The 21,702-nt window shown below is 37.4% G+C and overlaps 1 protein-coding gene across 3 annotated transcripts in view; it reads right to left on the reverse strand.

Annotated features, from left to right (window-relative positions):
* Nucleotides 1-21,702, reverse strand: part of NTAN1 (N-terminal asparagine amidase) — a 371,301-nt gene that overhangs the window by 313,366 nt on the left and 36,233 nt on the right. For 2 of the 3 annotated variants that reach the window (XM_044089175.1, XM_044089176.1), the window contains exon 5: nt 5,988-6,061. The exons of the other annotated variant lie outside the window; for it this stretch is intronic. In XM_044089175.1, coding sequence (XP_043945110.1) covers nt 5,988-6,061 — 74 coding nt within the window. The remainder of the gene's footprint in view (nt 1-5,987; nt 6,062-21,702) is intronic. 3 annotated transcript variants of the gene reach the window in all.

The following is a 21,702-nucleotide window of genomic DNA, read 5'->3' on the forward strand; positions in this document are numbered from 1 at the left end:
AGGGGGTACAGAAAGAAACAGTATACCCAATTTGTTACAAATTTTACGAGTAACAATAATTTGGTAAGAAATGTTATTCAAAAAAATTGGTCCATCTTGTCTTTGGATAGTAAAACAAAGCATATAGTTGGTGACACTCCCTCCATTATATATAGAAATAGTAAGAATCTTAAACAGCTGTTATGTAGTGGGAAAAGATGTCAAGAAGTATCAAGTCAGAGGTTAGGCACCTATTCATGCAAACATTGTGGGGTATGTAAAGTTATAACTAAAGAACAGATTTTTAAACATCTTGTCTTGGACTGTGTTTACAGCTAGGTTTTATGCAGACTGCACTACACCACATGTGGTATATTTAGCCACGTGTGCACTATGCCCATGTTTTTACGTGGGCAAGACTATGCAGCGATTAAGAGAAAGGGTGTATAAACACGTCAGATATGAGGAAGGGCAATGTTAAAAATGCCCTAGCTAAACATCAGTTAGACTCTCCTAACCATCACTTTTCCTTTACGGTGTTACAAAAATTAAGTTTAAATGATAGGGGAGGTGATCATAATAACTATTTAGAACAGCTAGAACTAAAATGGATACTGAGAATTCAAGCACATGTATACTCAGAACTTAATACTCAGTTAAGTATTAAACCTGTTTTAAAGTGGCGGAGATTCAAGATATATAAAAAGTAATGAGACACTGTGTCTGTGAATGAAATGATGTCATTTTGGTGCCCTTTTTATGTGTTTTTATTGGTTATGATGTGTTTTAAATATCGGATGGTTTTATTTAGTTGTATAGGATCAGAAGAAGCAAATTGCGAAAGCGCTTGTCCTTTTATTGAATAAAAGTTTTGTAAGTGGATGAAGACTTCACCGTGGTTGTCCAGTGATTACGTTTTGTATGCAGTTTTGGATCTACTGGGCATTCAGCAAGCTCTGGTGAATTTTTTCTAAAGAAACAGTGGATATGATGTAGAAACAGAAACTAACTAAAATGGCAAACTCCCTGAAACAAGTTTCTAACTTTGGTGATTTAAACTGAAGTATGGTTCAGTATGATGCAAAGCCGGTGTGGTGCAACGGTAGCGTTGTCGCCTCACAGCAAGAGGTTCTCCCGTTCGATTCTTGGCTGGAGCGCCTTCTGTGTGGAAGTCTGCATGTCCTCCCTGCGGTCGAGTGGCATTCGAAAGACATGCATGAATGGGCGTGCCTTCGTTGAAGGTTGGGCGTCGAGCTAGCACCTCGGCACCGTGAAAATCTACTGCCAATCATTAGTGGACAGGAGATCCACTGTGCAACCCCTAACCAGGAAAAGCTGAAGAAACAACATGGTTCAGTATGATGCATGTGTAAGATCTCCCATACATGATGTTAAAATTATGTGAAGGGACCTTTAGCACTGAGCACATAACTATTAATGCAGAGCTCATAATCTAAGTCCTCTCCATCTCAAAAGGACAGATGTCACCTGAACAGATTTCTTTAGAAGGTTCCAATGAAAACAATAAGCTATTTACTTCATGCTAAGACTTATGAACTTACATGTCAAGTATCAAGAGTACTATTTCCCTTCAACTTAGCAGATTAAAAACACATCACTACTTAATGTCCTTTATATAACGATGATAATATGCACCATACATGAACACTACCCATACTGAGTGAACAAACATTTCACATATGCTATGGCTTTTCAAATTAGGGATGACATAAAATGGTAAAGATTGTGCAAGCAGCTGTTTCTTTTGAACATAAGTGGATTTATGGGACTTTCCTGATGCATACAGATCGGAATTTCAGATCTAAAGAATGCAGATTCAGGGAATAAGGGACTCCAGCATGAGTGAAAGTAAACCTGACTACTTTTGTTTTATTTTGCCTCAGTTTCTTATTTATTCCCTATGCCTTTCTGTTAAAGGGGGTTTGGGAAGGTAGAGAGCAGCTAGCAGCAAATTGGGGAAGGGACCTTAGTGAAGGCTGTCTTGATTCCTTGGCTATTTTTTCCCTCCACTTCCAACTTTATTCCTGTATATTTGGTTAAAAATGACTTTGAAAGAGAAACAGCATTCATCAGTTGCTGCACAGTACCTGCTGTAAATGGCATACTGTTCAGCTAGGCACATTTTCCCAATGCCATTCTCCTAGCTGCTTCCTCACTCTGCATCCAGTGTACTGCAAATACTCAAACTTGTTGAGCTCTGTCTCATCTGTGTGGGGGGCTACTAGAGAAAACAAATTATTTTTCACACCCCTTAGAATAAGTTCAGTATGGCTTGTTGCACTACTTTTATCAAACACAAGTTGCACTGCTGTATGTATAAAGATAATTTACTGACCTTTACTTTTATCAAACACAAGTTGCACTGCTGTATGTATAAAGATAATTTACTGACCTTTACTTTTAGCAAACACAAGTTGCACTGCTGTATGTATAAAGATAATTTACTGACCTTTACTTTTATCAAACACAAGTTGCACTGCTGTATGTATAAAGATAATTTACTGACCTTTACTTTTAGCAAACACAAGTTGCACTGCTGTATGTATAAAGATAATTTACTGACCTTTACTTTTATCAAACACAAGTTGCACTGCTGTATGTATAAAGATAATTTACTGACCTTTCCAATAAATAAACCAGAGAGTATATACTCCGCATGCCAAATATACACAGCATCCCGAGTTCCATATTTTGTGATGCGGAGGACCTCCCTTACTGAGTTTGGCACAGATCATGATATACTAAGGTAAGACTGGCTTCCAAATTACATAATCAACAAATGAGGATGATGACATTTATCCCGACTGTCTACACAGGAGTCAATAACTCAGAATTCTTACAAACTGAACCAGCTAAGCACTGAGAAAAATTAAGTGGTAGAATAACTGCAGTGTCTACCTCCTTTTTTAAAAATGACCTATCTTTTTAGATGAAGATGGTTCTTTAGTCACCCATTGATAAATCTGTGCTTTAGTCTGTAGAGAGAGGCCAGAAGATGGATATGCAGGAAGAGAGCTTTGACATATCATCACCACCACTGTCAAAATCCAAATGTCTATAATGAGTGATTTCAGCTAACTAAGGAAATTCTGATATTTGGCTCCACAGACCTTGATACTGAAATGACTGCTAAGGTTGACCAGACAAAGCAGTCTTGAAAAGCTAACAGGAACCCCTTGTCTGCTTCTGTAAATCTTGTACATTTCCTCCTGGTTGCAACTCAAGTTTGAGCAGTGTAACTGGATAATACAGGAGCTAATTGGGGGGGGTATGGAATGGGTGACATAACTACCATTTCACCCACTAGGAGAGGGTGTCATGACTTCTGCTGTGTTGTGGCTTGGGCAACTTCTGGTAGCTTTGTTGCAGCCATGGCATCTAGCTTGAACACTACAAAAAAGTAGAAAGAGCCAGCCTGCCAAGTGCTGTCTGTACTCTAGCCTGAACATGGAGGAGTGAAAGCATGACCTTCTAAAACCCAGTGCTGCTGACCTGTTGGCATGTTACAGTTTCCTTCCAGATCACTTGGGGGGGGGGGGTACGAAAAAAACCGTCACCATGTCTATCACAGATGCAATTTGATTCCTAATATCAATCAAGACAAAAAAAAAAAAAAACCAGTATCCTTATGTACATGCATAGTGGGGGTGCAGGATGCATTAGTAAAGAAAGGCTCGACTGGGACTGGCTGTAATACAACTAATGGTTCCATATTTATAAACTGATGGGCTATTTCTAGTGGGTGCACTTATCTGCTGAAGGACTGAAAAAGGTTCCACTTCATCAACACTAGCAGCAATTTCCTCCATGAAACATGAGCTACTCTTATTGTGTGTAAAGTGTAGTCTAACCTGGCACCTGTTTCAAAACCTGAACTGTCTGGCTGCCTGTAAATTAAGAGTCAGAAATGACAATTGTCCTTCTCTCTCCTGTAGATGGAATCAATATCTTTAATCCAAAAGCTGTAATCCAAAAGCTCCCAGTGACAAAGCTTTCCTCACCATAATTCTTACACTAAAACGTCTTGTTCCTGCAGTGGGAGCCCTCAAACGTGAACTGCCTACAGCCAGTATGGAGGATTTAGGTAGCAGAATATCTGGCCACTGACACTTTGCTTAACTTTGGTCAAATTCTTTTGGCCAAATCTGACTTGCGTAAATGTTACAATGAACTGCCAGCTGGTCAAATGTCACTGCTTCTGCACTTGCACAAGTCAGTGACTTTAGGATTTGAATTGGGGTTTGGATTTAGGATTACTGTTTAAGGCACAGGTGTGTAGAGGATGTTTTATCTTGAATGGAAGATGTGTGTGAATACAAGTAACGAATGCCTTTATCTGCTGTCCTTTACCACAAGAGCATTTCCTTACAGACTTATGTGGGGAAATCATGACTTTACCACTACTGAAAAAAAATACTTCTAAGTAAATCTGTGAAGAACCTAAACTAAAGGAACACCAGACAAGCCATAAAACTTTAACAAATTAAACAGGCAGCAAACACAAAGACTTTTTTATTGCACGGTTTTGCCCATGCCCCCCACCCCCGGGTCTGCCAATCATCAAGCCTCCAAAGGGTCACTGTCCCGGTAGCCAAGAGGGTACTTTGGGCTCTCGCTAATATTCTGGCAATGAGAACTGTTTACCTTTTATGAGCCTAGACCCTGGTGGTGATATGAACACTTGTATCACTTTATTGGCCACCTATGCCTCCTCAGTGCAAGCATACAGTGTTCCTCCACATGGACCAACAGTGGCTACCATTACTGGCTTCAGAGGCTACACCCATTTCTTCTTAACCCCTCCACACAGATACCCCCACTCACTCCACTCCATGACGAGCTTCCATTCCCCAGTGGGGCCTTGTCGAAAGCTAGATGAGAACCACCAGTTGTCCCCCCACCCAAAGGATAGGCACATATATCTTCCCTGTCTGCACTATCAAACACCCAAACAACTAGTCAGACTCAAGTCATCTGGGCTGTGGTCTGGGCTTCATCTATGTACACCACTAGCACAAGATAAAGCACAACAGCTTTTGAAAATTATAAATGTTGCAAAGGAAATATAAAAATAATTGGATGAAAAAAGATAAACATAAAACAGAAGGCCAGAAAAGATTGAGTGGAAAATGCAATTGTCAGCAACCATCTGAAGTAGCAATAACTAAACATGTCACTTGGTGGTGCTGCTGATGTGGTGCTGCTGATGTGAGGGACTCCTGAAAGCCTTTAGTAGTGTGAACCATGATACGACATTAAACCTGCACTGACTTATGCAGGGCAGTGGCACTTCTGGAGAAAACGAGACAGACTTGGTAACAAGCTTTACCAGGTGAATCAGTACAAATGAAATGACTTCAATACAAATTTGTCTCCTAAACTGTCAATAAGGTCTCAGAGATATATATCTTTCATCAATACAGCTAGACAAAACAAGGTCATGCAATATGAAAACTGAAAGAGGAAAGGGAAATGGCTCAGAGAAAATCGACAAATATTTAGTTCACAGAGAATTAAATACGCATGAAACACTTTCTAATTGAAAACAGTTACCTCAAAGGCTGTATGAAAAGTCAAAAATGCATGGAGAACACAAAGCACAACTCCACTGAGGGTTAAAGGTTGTGGGCTTTTGGTGAAAAATGTCAACAGGTTATCTAACAAGGAGTGTAAAAGAAACACTGGGAGGACCACGTGATTCTTGCCTAAGATTAAAGTCTTTCACCAAATTATTATGCATCATTTACATATTAAACATAATTTCAGTCAAAATGTTGAATGGAGGAGAATTCAGCAAAGACACCACCAAGTAAATTTCCACAAAATATTGCAGCTAGCAAGACCAACTTCCTTAGCTTACATTCATGCTCATAAATGTCATTTAAATGCTTCAGAACAGGTGTCTTTCAGTAAATCATTTTGCCCATATTAAAAGGTACAGCTGTTAAGATGACATAAAAATTATACTTAAACATTTAGTGACTTACCTAGTATTTGAAGACTTATTTTCTTAGACATTCTTCTGTCATCACAGAACCCGCCAATGAGGTGGAGTTCTAAACTAATAAGCAATATTTGAATTTAAAATCTAACAAATATACTGTACATAAACAATTACTACCCGAAATATGACAACTACAACTAAAGTCTTAAAAAAACGAAGCAGCTACACCAAATAAAACAAAGGAAAGTGGCAACATCCACCCACGTATATATAAAAAAAAAAAAAGCTTTAATTACTGACAATTTGTACAAACTGAGTATAGTGTTAGCATTCATTTACATCAGATAACGGCTTGCTTTTACAAACAAATAAGTACACAGTGCTGAGTGTGTGGCTATTGTTATGCACCTATAATCAAACCCCATAGTAATTTGCTTTATTCATGAATTTCTACAACCTACTTTAGCTACACCATTATAGAATGAGCTGCAGCACATTTGTAGAGAAATGCTCTTTAGTAGTAGCACAGGCCACGTTATTCATTACATTACAAGGCACGCCAATTCTAATTGGTAATATCCTCTACCTTTAGTAGTAGCACAGGCCACGTTATTCATTACATTACAAGGCATGCCAATTCTAATTGGTAATATCCTCTACCTTTAGTAGTAGCACAGGCCACGTTATTCATTACATTACAAGGCACGCCAATTCTAATTGGTAATATCCTCTACCTTTAGTAGTAGCACAGGCCACGTTATTCATTACATTACAAGGCACGCCAATTCTAATTGGTAATATCCTCTACCTTTAGTAGTAGCACAGGCCACGTTATTCATTACATTACAAGGCACGCCAATTCTAATTGGTAATATCCTCTACCTTTAGTAGTAGCACAGGCCACGTTATTCATTACATTACAAGGCACGCCAATTCTAACTGGTAATATCCTCTACCTTTAGTAGTAGCACAGGCCAAGTTATTCATTACATTACAAGGCACGCCAATTCTAACTGGTAATATCCTCTACCTTTAGTAGTAGCACAGGCCACGTTATTCATTACATTACAAGGCACGCCAATTCTAATTGGTAATATCCTCTACCTTTAGTAGTAGCACAGGCCACGTTATTCATTACATTACAAGGCACGCTAATTCTAATTGGTAATATCCTCTACCTTTAGTAGTAGCACAGGCCACGTTATTCATTACATTACAAGGCACGCCAATTCTAATTGGTAATATCCTCTACCTTTAGTAGTAGCACAGGCCAAGTTATTCATTACATTACAAGGCATGCCAATTCTAACTGGTAATATCCTCTACCTTTAGTAGTAGCACAGGCCAAGTTATTCATTACATTACAAGGCACGCCAATTCTAACTGGTAATATCCTCTACCTTTAGTAGTAGCACAGGCCAAGTTATTCATTACATTACAAGGCACGCCAATTCTAACTGGTAATATCCTCTACCTTTAGTAGTAGCACAGGCCAAGTTATTCATTACATTACAAGGCACGCCAATTCTAACTGGTAATATCCTCTACCTTTAGTAGTAGCACAGGCCAAGTTATTCATTACATTACAAGGCACGCCAATTCTAACTGGTAATATCCTCTACCTTTAGTAGTAGCACAGGCCAAGTTATTCATTACATTACAAGGCATGCCAATTCTAACTGGTAATATCCTCTACCTTTAGTAGTAGCACAGGCCAAGTTATTCATTACATTACAAGGCACGCCAATTCTAATTGGTAATATCCTCTACCAAAAAACAACCAGCAACATCAAGGCAAATAATGCAAAAAATGACATAAGTCATAAGCGGATTGTGATGTTGCAATAACGCTCATAGAAGAAATAATAAATATACACTTGAAAATATTTTTCAATAATTTAAAACAAAAAAATATCTATTTTTATATAAACTTTTTATATAAAATAATATATAAAAAAATAAACAGGAAAAGCCAAATTTACAAGAATGCTAGCCTGCAGACTGCAAGGGGGTGAAGTTTTCAAACTTTTTGTGATTTTCTTTTTATGTAACCTGTACAAAAGATAAACATGCCACAACAAAGGCAGACTGATAATAGTGTGACCCCAACACAAACATTTAGGGGCCTGAAGAGTCTTCTTGGGAACAATAAAGGTGTTACTGCTGAATACCTGGAGCCCAAACGTGAAACTCCATGCCCACCAGGCTCTCCTCCTGCTGAGAATGTGGACATCTGTGCACTTTCTAAGATATGGTTTAAAGCCGCAGACAGTACCCTGGCAATGCCTTTCACACATTTAAGTTCGCTACTGCAGAGACAGGGACCAAAGGTGGAGTTATCTCGATCCATATCTACAACAAACTCACCTCAAGACTAATCAAACAGGATGACATGCTTGAGCTTCTCCAAGTCCGGATCTCAACAGGCAATGTCCCATATTACATCCTTAGCTGTATGTTACTCTCTATGACCGATATAACCCATAACTTGACTTACTGGAGATCCTCACCATTCAACCTTGTGACAACCCACCAATGCCAACCAATATGTGATGTGGATATCCCACCTTTGGGCCAGTAATCAAGGAGCCTTAGTCCTCACCACTAGCACCTGTGGGGGGATGTTCACTGGGAGGATAACAGGTCCACACACACAGTATTTCCAGATGCAGCTCTCGGCATAAAGTACAATTTTCCTTAAGAGCACAGAGGGACCACAGTCAATCCGGGACTGGTTTCTCCATCTTTCTCCACATCCCCAATAAGACTTCCCACTGGCACAACTATAGAGTTGAGTCCCTAGCCAGGGTTCCAAGCCAAGTCCTCCTACACTCTCTCTGTCCAACCAGTGCTTTGTGTCCCTGCCCAAGTAGCTGACACACACAGTCTTGGAGATTTGATTCACACACACACACATACATATACACCCCTGGGAAAGGCTGGCACAGGTTTACTATCTATGTCATTTCCCCAGACTATAAAGGTAGTTACCGCTGCCACCAGAACCCCATGCCAGCTACTTTAAGGCCCCTAACTTAACAAAGGATGTCCAATTTTACTGTGTAATAGTAATACAAATGGTAGTCTGACCAAGAGCAAGTTTATTAGGAGTGGCCCACACAATGACACCAAATAAATATGCAGGTACTCTCAAAATTTAAATCTCTCTACAAAGATCAGCCACAATGAAAGGTTTAAACATATTTAATAATAAATAGTAAAAGAACAAGACAACACTAAGTATGCATTCACAGTGACATCAGCATTCAAAACACAGGAAATATTTAAAACAACACTGCAGGACAGGCTCAAATAAATAAAGAAAAACAATATCTAAACTAAGCATCACTATATTCCTGATTGAATCTAAGATAATCATTATTCCCTAATAACTTACTTAAAAGAGCAAGGCAGATGATGTGGTGAATGGTTCTTGTTGTTGTCAGGTCCAATACAGAATGCTCTGTCTCACCAACAGACTTCTCAAAATAATATCTAAAATATTACTGCTGGGATAGCTTGCAGAATGACATTGTTTCTGGTCATCTGACTTCTGGTTCCCATGCAAACCCCTCATTGCTGGAAGCTGGCAGAACTTGGCACCTGCCTGTAAAAATACACATACAAGGGCTTTTACTCAGATCTTTGGCAAGTGCTGGAAGTCATAAAACAATTGCATTCTTCTACACTTCCAGGGTAGTAATTAGTTCACCTCAAAGACGGTACAAAAAGATTTGTAGTACAGACTTTGTGTCTCTAGCTGCCTTGAAACCTGTGTATAGCATCTTTATTGCCTAGCCTATAAAGTGATTTAATTTCAGATATTTTTCTAAAGTTTGCTGGACTGGGGTTAACCCTTCAGTTTCTTCTGTTATATACATTTAAACAGTTACAATAGTGCATGCACATTTCTGTTCTCTGCAGTAGGCACACAGTGGATACGGCCCAAACTCAAGCACTTTACAAAATACCTTTTCAACACGCATCTTTACAAATCAGTCTGATATACACATGACATACAGTTCTAATATGTTTGTAACACAAGCATCTTATATAAATCATGTTGAGAGTCACATATAATTATTTAAATACGGTAGAAAGAAAGGAAACATTGTGGCAATTGAGGTTGGGGTGGATACCCCACCGGGTTTGAATTACATGATTAAGTGTTTTTTGGCAGACAGGAAACTGGGAACAAAAGGTTAATTACAGTTAATATGAAATATTGATACTATATCGCATAAAATGTATTTTAAGTTTTTTAATTATGGTTTTAAAATAACTTTATAAAGCATTTATTACTTTATTGATTTACTGGATCGTTAATTAATTATGTAGTACTTGCATAAATATTTGACATAAAGATCGAAGTTTTTATTCTGAAGAAGTCTACTGGACGAAAACGTTGAATACATTTTTTACATTATTCCTATTCTCGTTCCTCAGTTGCTCCAGTGTTTGGTTGGTGAAGTTGTGTTTCACTGGTATCTGGGTTTTTCTTAGTCGTTTATGGAGTTGCTTCTTTACCCATGACTAATGCTTCAGAGGACGAGCTACTTGAGTTGAGCTTTTACCCGGTTCCTGACAGCCAGGATTCCATTATGGAGGATGTAGTAGCTGTTTTGGGAGAACTACAAAATTCACTTACCTTATTGTCCAAAAGACTAGGTAACAAAGGAAGAAACATAAATGGACATTTTTTAAAAATGAAAACGAAAAAGGTACAGTCTCCACTAGAAATAAGGTACTGTCAAATAAGACTAAGTAAATCTGATATATATAAAAATGTAACTTCAGCCCTAAATCTGACTAACAACCCATTTATCAATTTTGGTAATGAGGGTGGTGAAGTTGGAATGGTCAATAATCTAACTGATCAATTTTTTGGGCTGGAGAAAGGGCTTAAAATATATTGAGCCCTTATAGTGGAGAACAAGTACTTTGAACATTATATTCAGTGTAACATTGTACCGAAGGGACTTCGGTTTTTTAAGGTCCTTAATGGTGTTCATAAAGAAGAACCATGTTTCCAAGAATTAGTTCATTTTTTAATGCTGCTGGTTTGGACTTTATTAAATTATTAATTAAGAAGAATAATGATTCAATAGCGGCACTAAAAATCAATTTAGAAGGTACTGATCCTAATATATGTCAACACATGGGAGATGAACAAGAGCATAAAGAAAATTAACAAGTGTTTGATATTGTTGAAAAATACAGACATTTGGTTATTGAAAGAAAAATGAGTAAAATAGAAAGATTTGAAGGATTATGAAGCTGGAACTGCTTATTTAACTGGGGTTGAATTTAAAGAACGTAGTAAGACAACATGGAAATTGTATTCAAAGAACGCATATAGCTCAATAGTAAAGAACGGCACTGGCCCTTTAAAAAAAACTGATAAAAAGGACAGAAGTACCGAGTGAGTCTCTGAGCCTGCCCATGAGTTCAATGGAAATGCAATAACGAACGTTGGTGTTGTAGTTTCTAAAAAAGTTTCCAGTAACATCAATAAAGCAAATAATGTTCCAGGAAATACTAAAGTGAATTCTGCATCAAAGAACTACTCCAGGGAAAGAAACGGCAGGGCGCAGTAGAGGCAGAATCACAGCAGGAGCCGTTTTTGGAAGAACTAACTTTTACTACAGTTTTTTCAGTGAGTTCTGAAAATAAATTGTATAATCTATCAGACATCACTTTGACTGACAAACATGAACGTGTTGAAGCTGGGATTTAATTATGTCCCTAGTAAGCGAACAATAGTTGCTAACACTTTATTAGAGTTAAAAAAAAGTATATTAGAAAATTAAATTTAAAATATATTATGAAAGACGTTTATGTGAATGCAATGCATCGTTTTTCTAAATCGTCAATATATAATCCATGTTTACATTCAACTCAAAGTATTTGAATGCTTTTGTGAGAGAGATGTTAGGTCTGTATTACACAATAAACCTAGTACAACGTTCTTTAATTTAACCAAAGAAAAAAAAAATGGCTCTGACAGAACTTAGGAATGATTATGACCTGTTTTATGAAAGCAGATAAAGGGGGTGGGATAGTTGTAATGTGGACTACTGATTATAATACTGCAATGGAAAGCTTATTAGCTAATGAAAATTAATATTGTGAAGTCACTTATAATACCACTGAGAGAAGTTTAATATGTTGAGTATTGCTTGTATGATTTTTTAATGAATGGGGACTGTTCTGTTGATTTGTATAACTATCTCTCAGTAGAAAATGCAAGAGTGGGTATACTATTTGGTATACCCCCCCTTTCGGCCGATAGTGTCAGCATCAGGCAGTATAACTGAAGGTATTTTCTTATATTTGGAAGCTGTTCTGAATCCAGTGGTTCAAAGTTTGCCCTCTTTTATAAAAGATTATTGGTCTTTTCTGAACAAAATAAGAGACTTTTCTATGAATACAGCTAATACAGTTGGGAATGAGTTTACTACGCTAATGGTAGATGTTACATCACTTTACACTTCTATTCCTCAGATAGAAGGTGTTGAGTTTGTGGTTAATTTTTTTTACAGAAATATACCACGTGGAATGATTCTGTTATAAAATTGTATCAAGCATTATTAGAACTGCTATTAGAAAATAATTCTTTTATTTTCAACAAAAAGTATTATAAACAGTTAAAAGGAGTAGCGATGGGGGCTACAGTTGCCCCAACCTTTGCAGGACTGGTTATGGGGTGGTGGAAAAAGGATATACTACCGACCATACATTTTTTCCCAATATTTTATTTTACTGTAGATTTATTGATGATCTTTTTTCATATTTAAAGGTACTGACATCAATTTAGATTCTCTTTTAGAAGAAATTAATGCTAGTAGTAGTTTTCTACAATTTACAGAAGGGAATATTGGCAAACAAATATGTTTCCTGGATGAAGAACTATCCTGGAATATTGATGAAATTATATTTTTGAGTAAAATATATAGGAAAAAACATATGTAAATAGTTATTTACATTATAGTAGTCACCATCCCAATTATATGAAGAAAAACATCCCTAAGGGCCAGTATATCAGAGCATCTAGAATGGTGAGTGATGAGAGAGATTTTGATGATGAAGTTGAATTCATCACAAACTTGTTTTATAATAGGGGTTACCCAATTAAGCTATTGGAAGTAATAGCTTTAGAGATAAAAAATATAAGAAAACAAGATTTCCCTCCCATTCGCGTTAATGGTTTAATCACAAACAAACTGAATAGCATTAATAAGCATAATGAATCTCTACCTAGATGGGTTTTAGAAATGACAATAGATAGTGAAACTATTAAATCAATTATACAAAATAATTGGAAAATAATAGCAGGTAGCAATGACTTAAATACTATTTTGGGAGATGAGCCTAAATTTGTATAGAAGGGCAGCACTATTAAAAGTTTGTTACAGGTAGATAGTACTTCTGTTTCATCTCAAGTTACTAATAAAAGCAAATTAATACCCAATTCGAACACTGGTAAAATACCCGCACTTTATTTAAGCTAAAAACAAAAGCTTTTCATCGGCTTAAAAACAAACTGCCAACTTCTTCAGAACTCACAGTTCCAATTAAACCAAAACGGACAAAGCGGAACATACGTCATCCGCCTACTGCTCTTTTTAAAACGTTATATGTTAAAGAAATACCGCTAAAAAATACTTTGTGAAAGAATATTCTAATAACTCAAAACAATTTTACAATATATTCAATAAAAACGTAAACTTGTCATCCTTCCATTATAAAAAATGTTTTCATCTATATGAAAAAATTGTTTTATATTTGTACGACTTTTGATCATACGAAAACCACACTTACAATACTACTACTTAAAAAATTATTATTATATAAATATATGTATTCGACTTGATGTCTATTCACTATCATACTATAACTCTTTCAAAAAAGTTTTTGTCATAAATTTACATAAAATGAAATAAAATATAATATATAATAATAAAATAATAAAATAAACTCAACTAAATAACCAATTTTTACCTCTTTAAATTTTTCAACCTAAACTCACATAAGATAGATATTCTGTCATTTATCCCTGGAAAATGACAGGCATCTAACCTCAACTGCCAAGCTAACTCCCTACTTTCCAATTTCAGGGAATTCACACCTCTCTGATCATTTAAAGGAATTTGATCAATGGCCATAAATGCAAACTGATGGGTAGGATAATCAATGATATGTTTAGCTAGGGCATTTTCTAACTTGCCCTTACGAATCGCATAAACATGTTCGTATATGCGCTCATTAAGTTTTCTGTCGGTCTTACCGACATAGAAAACCGGGCAAAAAAGACACCTTGCCAAATAAATTTGAACTGTGAGTTCTGAAGAAGTTGGCAGTTTGTTTTTAAGCCGACGAAAAGCTTTTGTTTTTAGCTTAAATAAAGTGCAGGTATTTTACCAGTGTTCGAATTGGGTTTTACTTTTGTGCAGAGGAGGCTTGATCGTCCACATTTACAGAGTTTGTGACATTTGTTTGGAGCATTAGTTTGAAAAGCAAATTAATGTTTAAATGCTACAGTTGTAGTGCATGTAGATACATCATGGAGGGACTGTTTATCAATTTAGAACATTATCATAAAACTATTAGTATTGCTGGTAGATATAGTTGTCTAACCAGCAATATAGTTTATATTGCTTTATGCTCAGGCTGTGCAGCCTATGTAGGTATGACAAAAAGTAGTCTTAGTAAACGCATAAAGGAACACTTATGCAATAAAGAGCAAAGATGAGAATAATGCTCTCTATAGACATTCAATAAAGTGTCAGTCATATAATAAATTTACATTTTCCATTTTAGAACATGTTAAGAGAGATTTAAGAGGAGGGAACATGAAAAATAAGGTAGAAAGAAAAGAAACTGTGGCAATTGAGGTTGGGGGTGGATGCCCCACTGGGTTTGAATGATATGATAAGTGTTTTTTGGCAGACAGGAAACTGGGAACAAAAAGCTAATTATAGTTAATATGCAATATTGATACTATATCGCATAAAATGTATTTTAAGTTTTTTAATTATGGTTTTAAAATAACTTTATAAAGCATTTATTACTTTATTGATTTATTAGATTGTTAATTAATTATGTAGTAATTGTATAAATGTTTGAGACAAAGATGGAAGTTTTTATTCTGAAGAAGTCTACTGGACGAAAACGTTGAATAAATTGTTTTACGTTATTTCTATTCTCGTTCCCCTGTTGCTCCAGTGTTTGGTTGGTGAAGTTATGTTTCGCTGGTATCTGGGTTTTTCTTAGTCGTTTACACACATAATTATTTACAAAATTCCAGCTAACTGTGCTGGCAGTATCTCCTTTTGTCACACTCCTAATATCATATTCATGGACCACTTCAACTACCCCACTATAAACTGGGGTATTCATACAACCCCCAAACATACAGGCTCAAAGATTCCTGGACTTTGTAAACGCAAACAACCTGGACCACATAGTCCATACACCCACTAGGGGTGCAAACATACATGCCCTGGTACTCACAAACATGGGAGAATGCCCCCAATGTAGTGTCTTCTCTTAACAGGTCAGACCACAAAGCTGTCTCCTTCATAAACAAAATCAGTTCTGTGACCCTAGCTGACCCTATAACATTTAGGAAATATTCTAAGATAAACTTCCTACTACTAAGGGATAACCTGTCAAAATTTCAAGACCTCCCCCACCCTGTGAACACAGCTGCCTATGCAAAATTGTTCACAGAAACCCTGTACAAACATGTCAATAAATGCATACAGTCAGCTGTGCTTACAGAAATAAGTCCAGAACTAACTGAAAAAAAAAAACCTACCTGGTGGAATCTAAACATAAACAGGTTTTACAACAAAAGGAAGAAAGTCATAGCAAAGATTAGGAAGTGCTATACCTACTATGATAAAAACACTTTCACCAATCGTAACAAACAAATAAGAGGCCAAATTAAGTCTACTAAAGTCAAATTTGATACAAAGACAGCCTCCCAGGCAACGGACAACCACAAGGCTTTTTTTAGTATGAGTATGTCTGAAACCTCAAAGGAATAACACAGCAGTGTGCAGAACTGATTATAAATGAAGCCACCTACTTAGAGTCGGAAGACTTAACAAATATGCTGGCTAACAAATTCAGCTCCAATTTCACACAACTCTTCCACAACTACCACTAGGAAGTAGGTCCTAGATGTGCTCTCTAAGGCTAAAAATACCGCAACAATGGGCCCCAATAACATCTCAGGATGTCTCCTAAATAGCCTAAAACATGATCTATCTGGGACCACTGGAGTCACTGTTTTATAGCCTCCAGACAGGCTTTGTGCCATGCAAACAGAGAACTGCAATGGTCATCCCTCTGCACAAGGGCAAGCCATCAATGGGACCCAGGAACGTCAGAGCCATAAGTCTGACCAGTCTCATATGCAAAGCGATGAAAAGAATTATCATGGAAATTATTAATAAGGACATAGAAAACCTACAAACACTGGATTCTAGTCCTGTTTGTTTTTGTCAAGGGCAGATCATGTCTATTCAACCTGGTGGATTTCTTTGAAAAGGTCACCATGGGAATGGATAAGGGCAAAATGGTGAATACTGCCCACCTTGACTTGACTAAGGCATTTGATACAATACCTACTCAGACATCGTAAGCAAAACCTCAGACATAGGCATAAATCCATATGTTATATACTGGATAGACAGCTGGCTCTTTGCTAGGACCCAGGAAGTTAGGATAGGGGAGACCACATTCACAGAGAGGCCGGTCACTAGTGAAGTCCCTCAGCGCTCTGTGCTGGGTCCGCTCCCTTTTTGCATCTGCTTCTCAGAAGTCAAGGCCAATGTCAAGGGCCTCTTGTTGACTAAGTTTGTAGATGACTACAAACTAGGAGCAGTCACAGAATTCCCCCAAGACACTATCATCTTACAAGGAAGGATCAACAGACAAATGACTGGTGCCAAAGCTATGGCTTAAAACTCCCTGCCAAGAAATGTATAATAGTACCCCTTTGGAAAGTCAGCCACCTTAGGAAATAACATAATCGACAGAACAACCCTAACAGTAGAACCTGTAGTCAGGGATTTGAATATACATGTAGAGAGTAACCTGACTTTCGACCAACATGTGTCTAAGTTGTAAGGAAATCATTCTGTGTTGCTCAACTTATAAGTAAGGGCATGGCATCTAGGTCCTTTAGTCCACTGTATTCAGCCCTCATCAGGCCCATCACTGAGTACAATGTCCTGTTTGGTATATACCCGACTAGGCACATGCAACAACTGGAACATCCAGAGAGGTTCCTCACAGAAAGAATACAGGTTGTAAACAACATGTCCTGTGCAGAATGCCTTAAAGGCCTATCTGTATACTCTGCTTCCTATGAACTGTTGAGAGGCAATTTATGCCTGGTATATAAGGCATCTTTTGATCCCACTTTGATGGGCTTCCTGGATACCCACAGAATGAATAGCAGCAGAATTACTCTATCCCGGGATTTAATCTTTGCTTGTGACATAAAAAAAGGACACAATGAATGGATAGGTTAGTGTCTCAAAAAATTCCATTTCTCTGGAACAGACTTTCCATCTATAAGAGCAAAGTTCTTCCCCAACCCTATTCAAGAGAAACCTGGACAAGTGGAGATACACCCCAGGTCTAGTACCTATATCTCTAATGGAAAAAATAGCCTGTAAATCTTGCCCTAGCTTACATATACCCCCTTAAAATAACCTCCAAGGCATATAAACTTGTAAGGATACTATTAGGATGCTTGGCTAGGCCTGCAAAGGCCCCACTGGACATTAACCTATATACCTATGGATGTGTGGTTACCTTGTCTCTAATTCTGCCCTGTGGGAGCTCAGTAACCAATGTAAGAATGAAACTCAGTTTGCCAAGAAAAGTTATTTGCACAAGTTGTACAAGGTCATTCTGACTCATAAGTTTACACAGCTTAACTGCTCGCAGCAAGTTGTTAAAATTATATTATTCACCCAGATAAGACTTCTCATTCAGAATTCTGAAAAACAGTAAGAATGGCACATCATTAACCAGAAAGAAAACATTTTTGCAACAGCAAACCCTTTCTGAAGTACTCATAAATAATTCACAAATGGGACCTGAAAGTCAAGGGGCAGGATTAACAGCTTTCATCTCAATAACAGAGAGGGATCAGAACATTAACGGTCACCGAGCAGTATATTGGGATTCAAATTAAATTTATTAAAAGTTACTGCTGTTAACCATCTCTAAGATCTATCCTCAAAAGCAAGTGTTTCCTAAAGACTCGTCAATACTTGGCTCGTACAAGGTCTTTTTTTCTACCTATGAAAACAAACTGTCTTTCTATTTCAGTCAGATCCAGTTCAGCCTGCTTCAATAGCAACTTTAACACTGCAGATAACAGATATACTGGTATCATGAATATTGGGCTACATGCAAGAAAAACTACAGATTACTGATTAGTCAAGTCCTAAGAATCACAGAAGTGTTGTGATTATTACACTTTGCAAGTTTCCACCCTAGACTGTACCTCCTCTCTCAAGAACAGCTACGTCAGTCAAGCCTTGGGTGAATATTATGAAGACCCATCTAATTATCCAGGTCCCGTTTGAAGAAAGATAGTGTATCACACTGCTTTATCTGAAAAGGGAGTCCATTCCAGAAGCAAGGGAGATGCCGAATGATGAATCTGTCTCTCCATCTGGTTTGATTTATCTGCTGGAGCAAGTTTAGATCACTTGTTCTGGTATTTATCGTACTGTTTTATTTATGAATGTGTAAGTGATCCTGGACTACTGGTTACCTGACTGCTTGGAAAGCAAAGGACAGCTCTTCTCTTAGGAGCCTATAAGACAGCAAAGAGGGACAGTGCTTCTAGTCTTTTATGGTACCTTAGGGATTTTAAGCCTGTTGTCCTCTTTTTATAAACTTCTTGGATCTTTCCAACTGTTTGATAAGTCTGGTTAGGTACATCCCAAAGTGGTGATCGTATTCTATATAACTGGTCTGATCAGTGCTGAATATAAGGAGACAAAAACATTAGATCTCAATGACTGTCTCTTGGCAATCAGATCTACATGGTGATCAAAGGAGATAGCATTACCGAGCCAGGTTCCAACGTTTAGCTACATTTTCATTTTGAAGTGGGGTATTGTCAACAGTATGCTTTGTTTGCCAAATTTGACTATGTTGCATTTTTTAGCATTTAATTTAAGACTATTTTCAATACATCAGGCATGTGTAAGTGTAGGTTCCTGCTGAAGGGCTTCTGTACCAGATAGGGATTTGACAATGACTCCCACTTTGCAGTCATCTGAAACATTGGTTAACCATAGTCTTGGTTTTTAGTCTACAGGTCAGAGAAGTAAACAGCAAACAAAGCAGTCACAGCACTGAGCCCTGACGGATACCACTGGCCACCTCTGTGTTCTCTGATACTGACCCTGCGGTTCTGTCTTTTAGCCAATTTGCTATCATTATTACTAAACAGGTGTCTATTTGTAATGCATTTAGTTTACTTATATTGCTAGTATGGGGGAATGCGTCACATGTCTTGGCCAAATCAAAGTAGGCTGTGTGTACAGAGTGACCACTGTCAACAGTCTGTGTGACCTTTTCATAGAACTTTATTGGGTTCATTAAACAGGATTTACTAATTACAAAGCAAAACTGCTGCAGATCCTGATGAGATTTTTCATGTCTATGTTAATCAAGTCTGTTATAGAAGTGTTCTATAACCTTTGAAATAAGACTTATCAGGTTGATCTAAGGAAGTTTAGTAGATGACTGTGCCCATAACACTCCCCAAAAATCTTACAAAAATGTTGAACCAGTTTGGAAGTACAGTCTTTTACGTACAAAAAGCAAATGTATACAATGACAGTCAGTGATTAAGGGGCAGTCCTTTGAGAAATCCTCAGTTGCTAAAGGGTTAATTCCACAAGACCAACAGCCTACTACTTTACCCTTTTTATCTCAATATATTTAATCTTTTACTGTGAAACTTAAAAAATTATCAATACCTCCTTAAGGAAGGGAATTTATCTGATGCAATGGTCTGTTTGCAACCAATTACTGAGAATACGGATATCTTTATTGCCTCCAAACAGGCCTCATCCAAAGATTTTCCTTTTCTTAAAAAATGTAGAAGATATAAAGGATCTCTGGTTGACAACGTTTGCTTATGATTGCAATCCTGGTGCCCTTATAAACTCTCAAATAAATGCCCATATCTTGCAAAGTCTAAACCATATGAATTCCTAGTGTGAAGACCATGGCCTAAAACTCAACACAAAAAAATGAAGTGTAATACTTTTTTGTTAAAGAGAAATGGCACTACACTTTCTCCATTTAAAACAGCCCCTCCCCAACGTTGACACCATTAACATAGACCTCAGAATGTTTGAAGTCCTCATTAGGCCACCACTTTTCAGCTATCATTAGAAAATCCTTCTACCTGGCACAGATAAAGTTATATCCTTTAGATTCAAGAAAGTTACTGTTCCTTCCTACTCCACACTAAACAGGCCCAAAACAGAATGTATAATTCCGCCTTCAGCATGTAGCTATCCAAACATACTGGTCACACTGAACACCTCCAATGATTCCTAACTAAGAAAATCTCTATGTCCTCCTTAAGTTACAGACTCCTGCAAGGGGATGTCTGTTTGGTCTTTAAGGTAATGAAGCACCCTTTACTGTCTGACGTATTACATACCTAAAATAAATGCTAATACTACCAAATTCAACTACAAAGAGACAAATCTACATAAAGATATTAGCAGAACCTGTTAGTGAGATAAGTATAACTCCTAAATGATCCCCTATAGAAAACGCTCCCACTCCATGGCAAACGAAGTACCTCTCTAACTCAGTTTTAAAAAACCTAGTCAAGTGGACAGGGATCTGAAAGTTCACCCCCACTGTGTCCTACATGGCTTGGAAGTACTATGAAAGGGACTTACAGTGGTTAAGCGCTTAATGGTTTACTGAAGAGTGTGTGTGTGTGTGTGTGTGTGTGTGTGTGTGTGTGTGTGTGTGTGTGTGTGTGTGTGTGTGTGTGTAATATACAGACAACATTTTAATGGAGCCGTTCGACCAGTATGTTTCTGGAAAGCGGAAGGAAACTAGTGTACTCAAAGAAACACCATGTCAACAGAGGGAAAAATGTAAACAAACAGTGACCATAGGTCAGGACTGAACCCTGGACACAGGAGCTGCGAGACAGCAATCTTACCAATAAGACACTATGCTGTACAATCAGCACTGAACTTTGGTGTCTGGGAGTATGAATGTTTTCTGAAATAATGTACGTCTTCCTAGTGCAGATACCATATACCTCTTTCTCGTATCTGATCATTTGATCAGTGCGTTACTCCATAATCTGAGTCAGCATTACTATTATTTTCTCTCCCTTCTATCAGGGGCTTTCAATGTTCACATATCCATTATTTTCTACCCTCAGATTTACTCCAGCAAACTTTTTACATAAATATCCGCTTTTAGGTTCTTATTTTAACAGTGGTTAGAATTATATACTTTTAATAGCCAAGTAGCCACATTACCATTCCAGTTATTCCATTTCTACAAATAATCTCTCTCATTTTTATTGCCTTTTTAAATTATTAGATATTTTAGTTTTCTGCATGTCAGAATTCCTGCCATCAGTTAGAATATTTCAGCTTAAATTTTCACTAATTATTCTATATTATGGATATTTTAAGCCACATTTCAATAAATATATACAAACACTGGAA

This window comes from Protopterus annectens, chromosome 12.part0 (genome assembly GCF_019279795.1).
Source record: "Protopterus annectens isolate FY-2018-M chromosome 12.part0, PAN1.0, whole genome shotgun sequence".
In the NCBI taxonomy this organism is placed as follows: Eukaryota; Metazoa; Chordata; order Ceratodontiformes; family Protopteridae; genus Protopterus; species Protopterus annectens.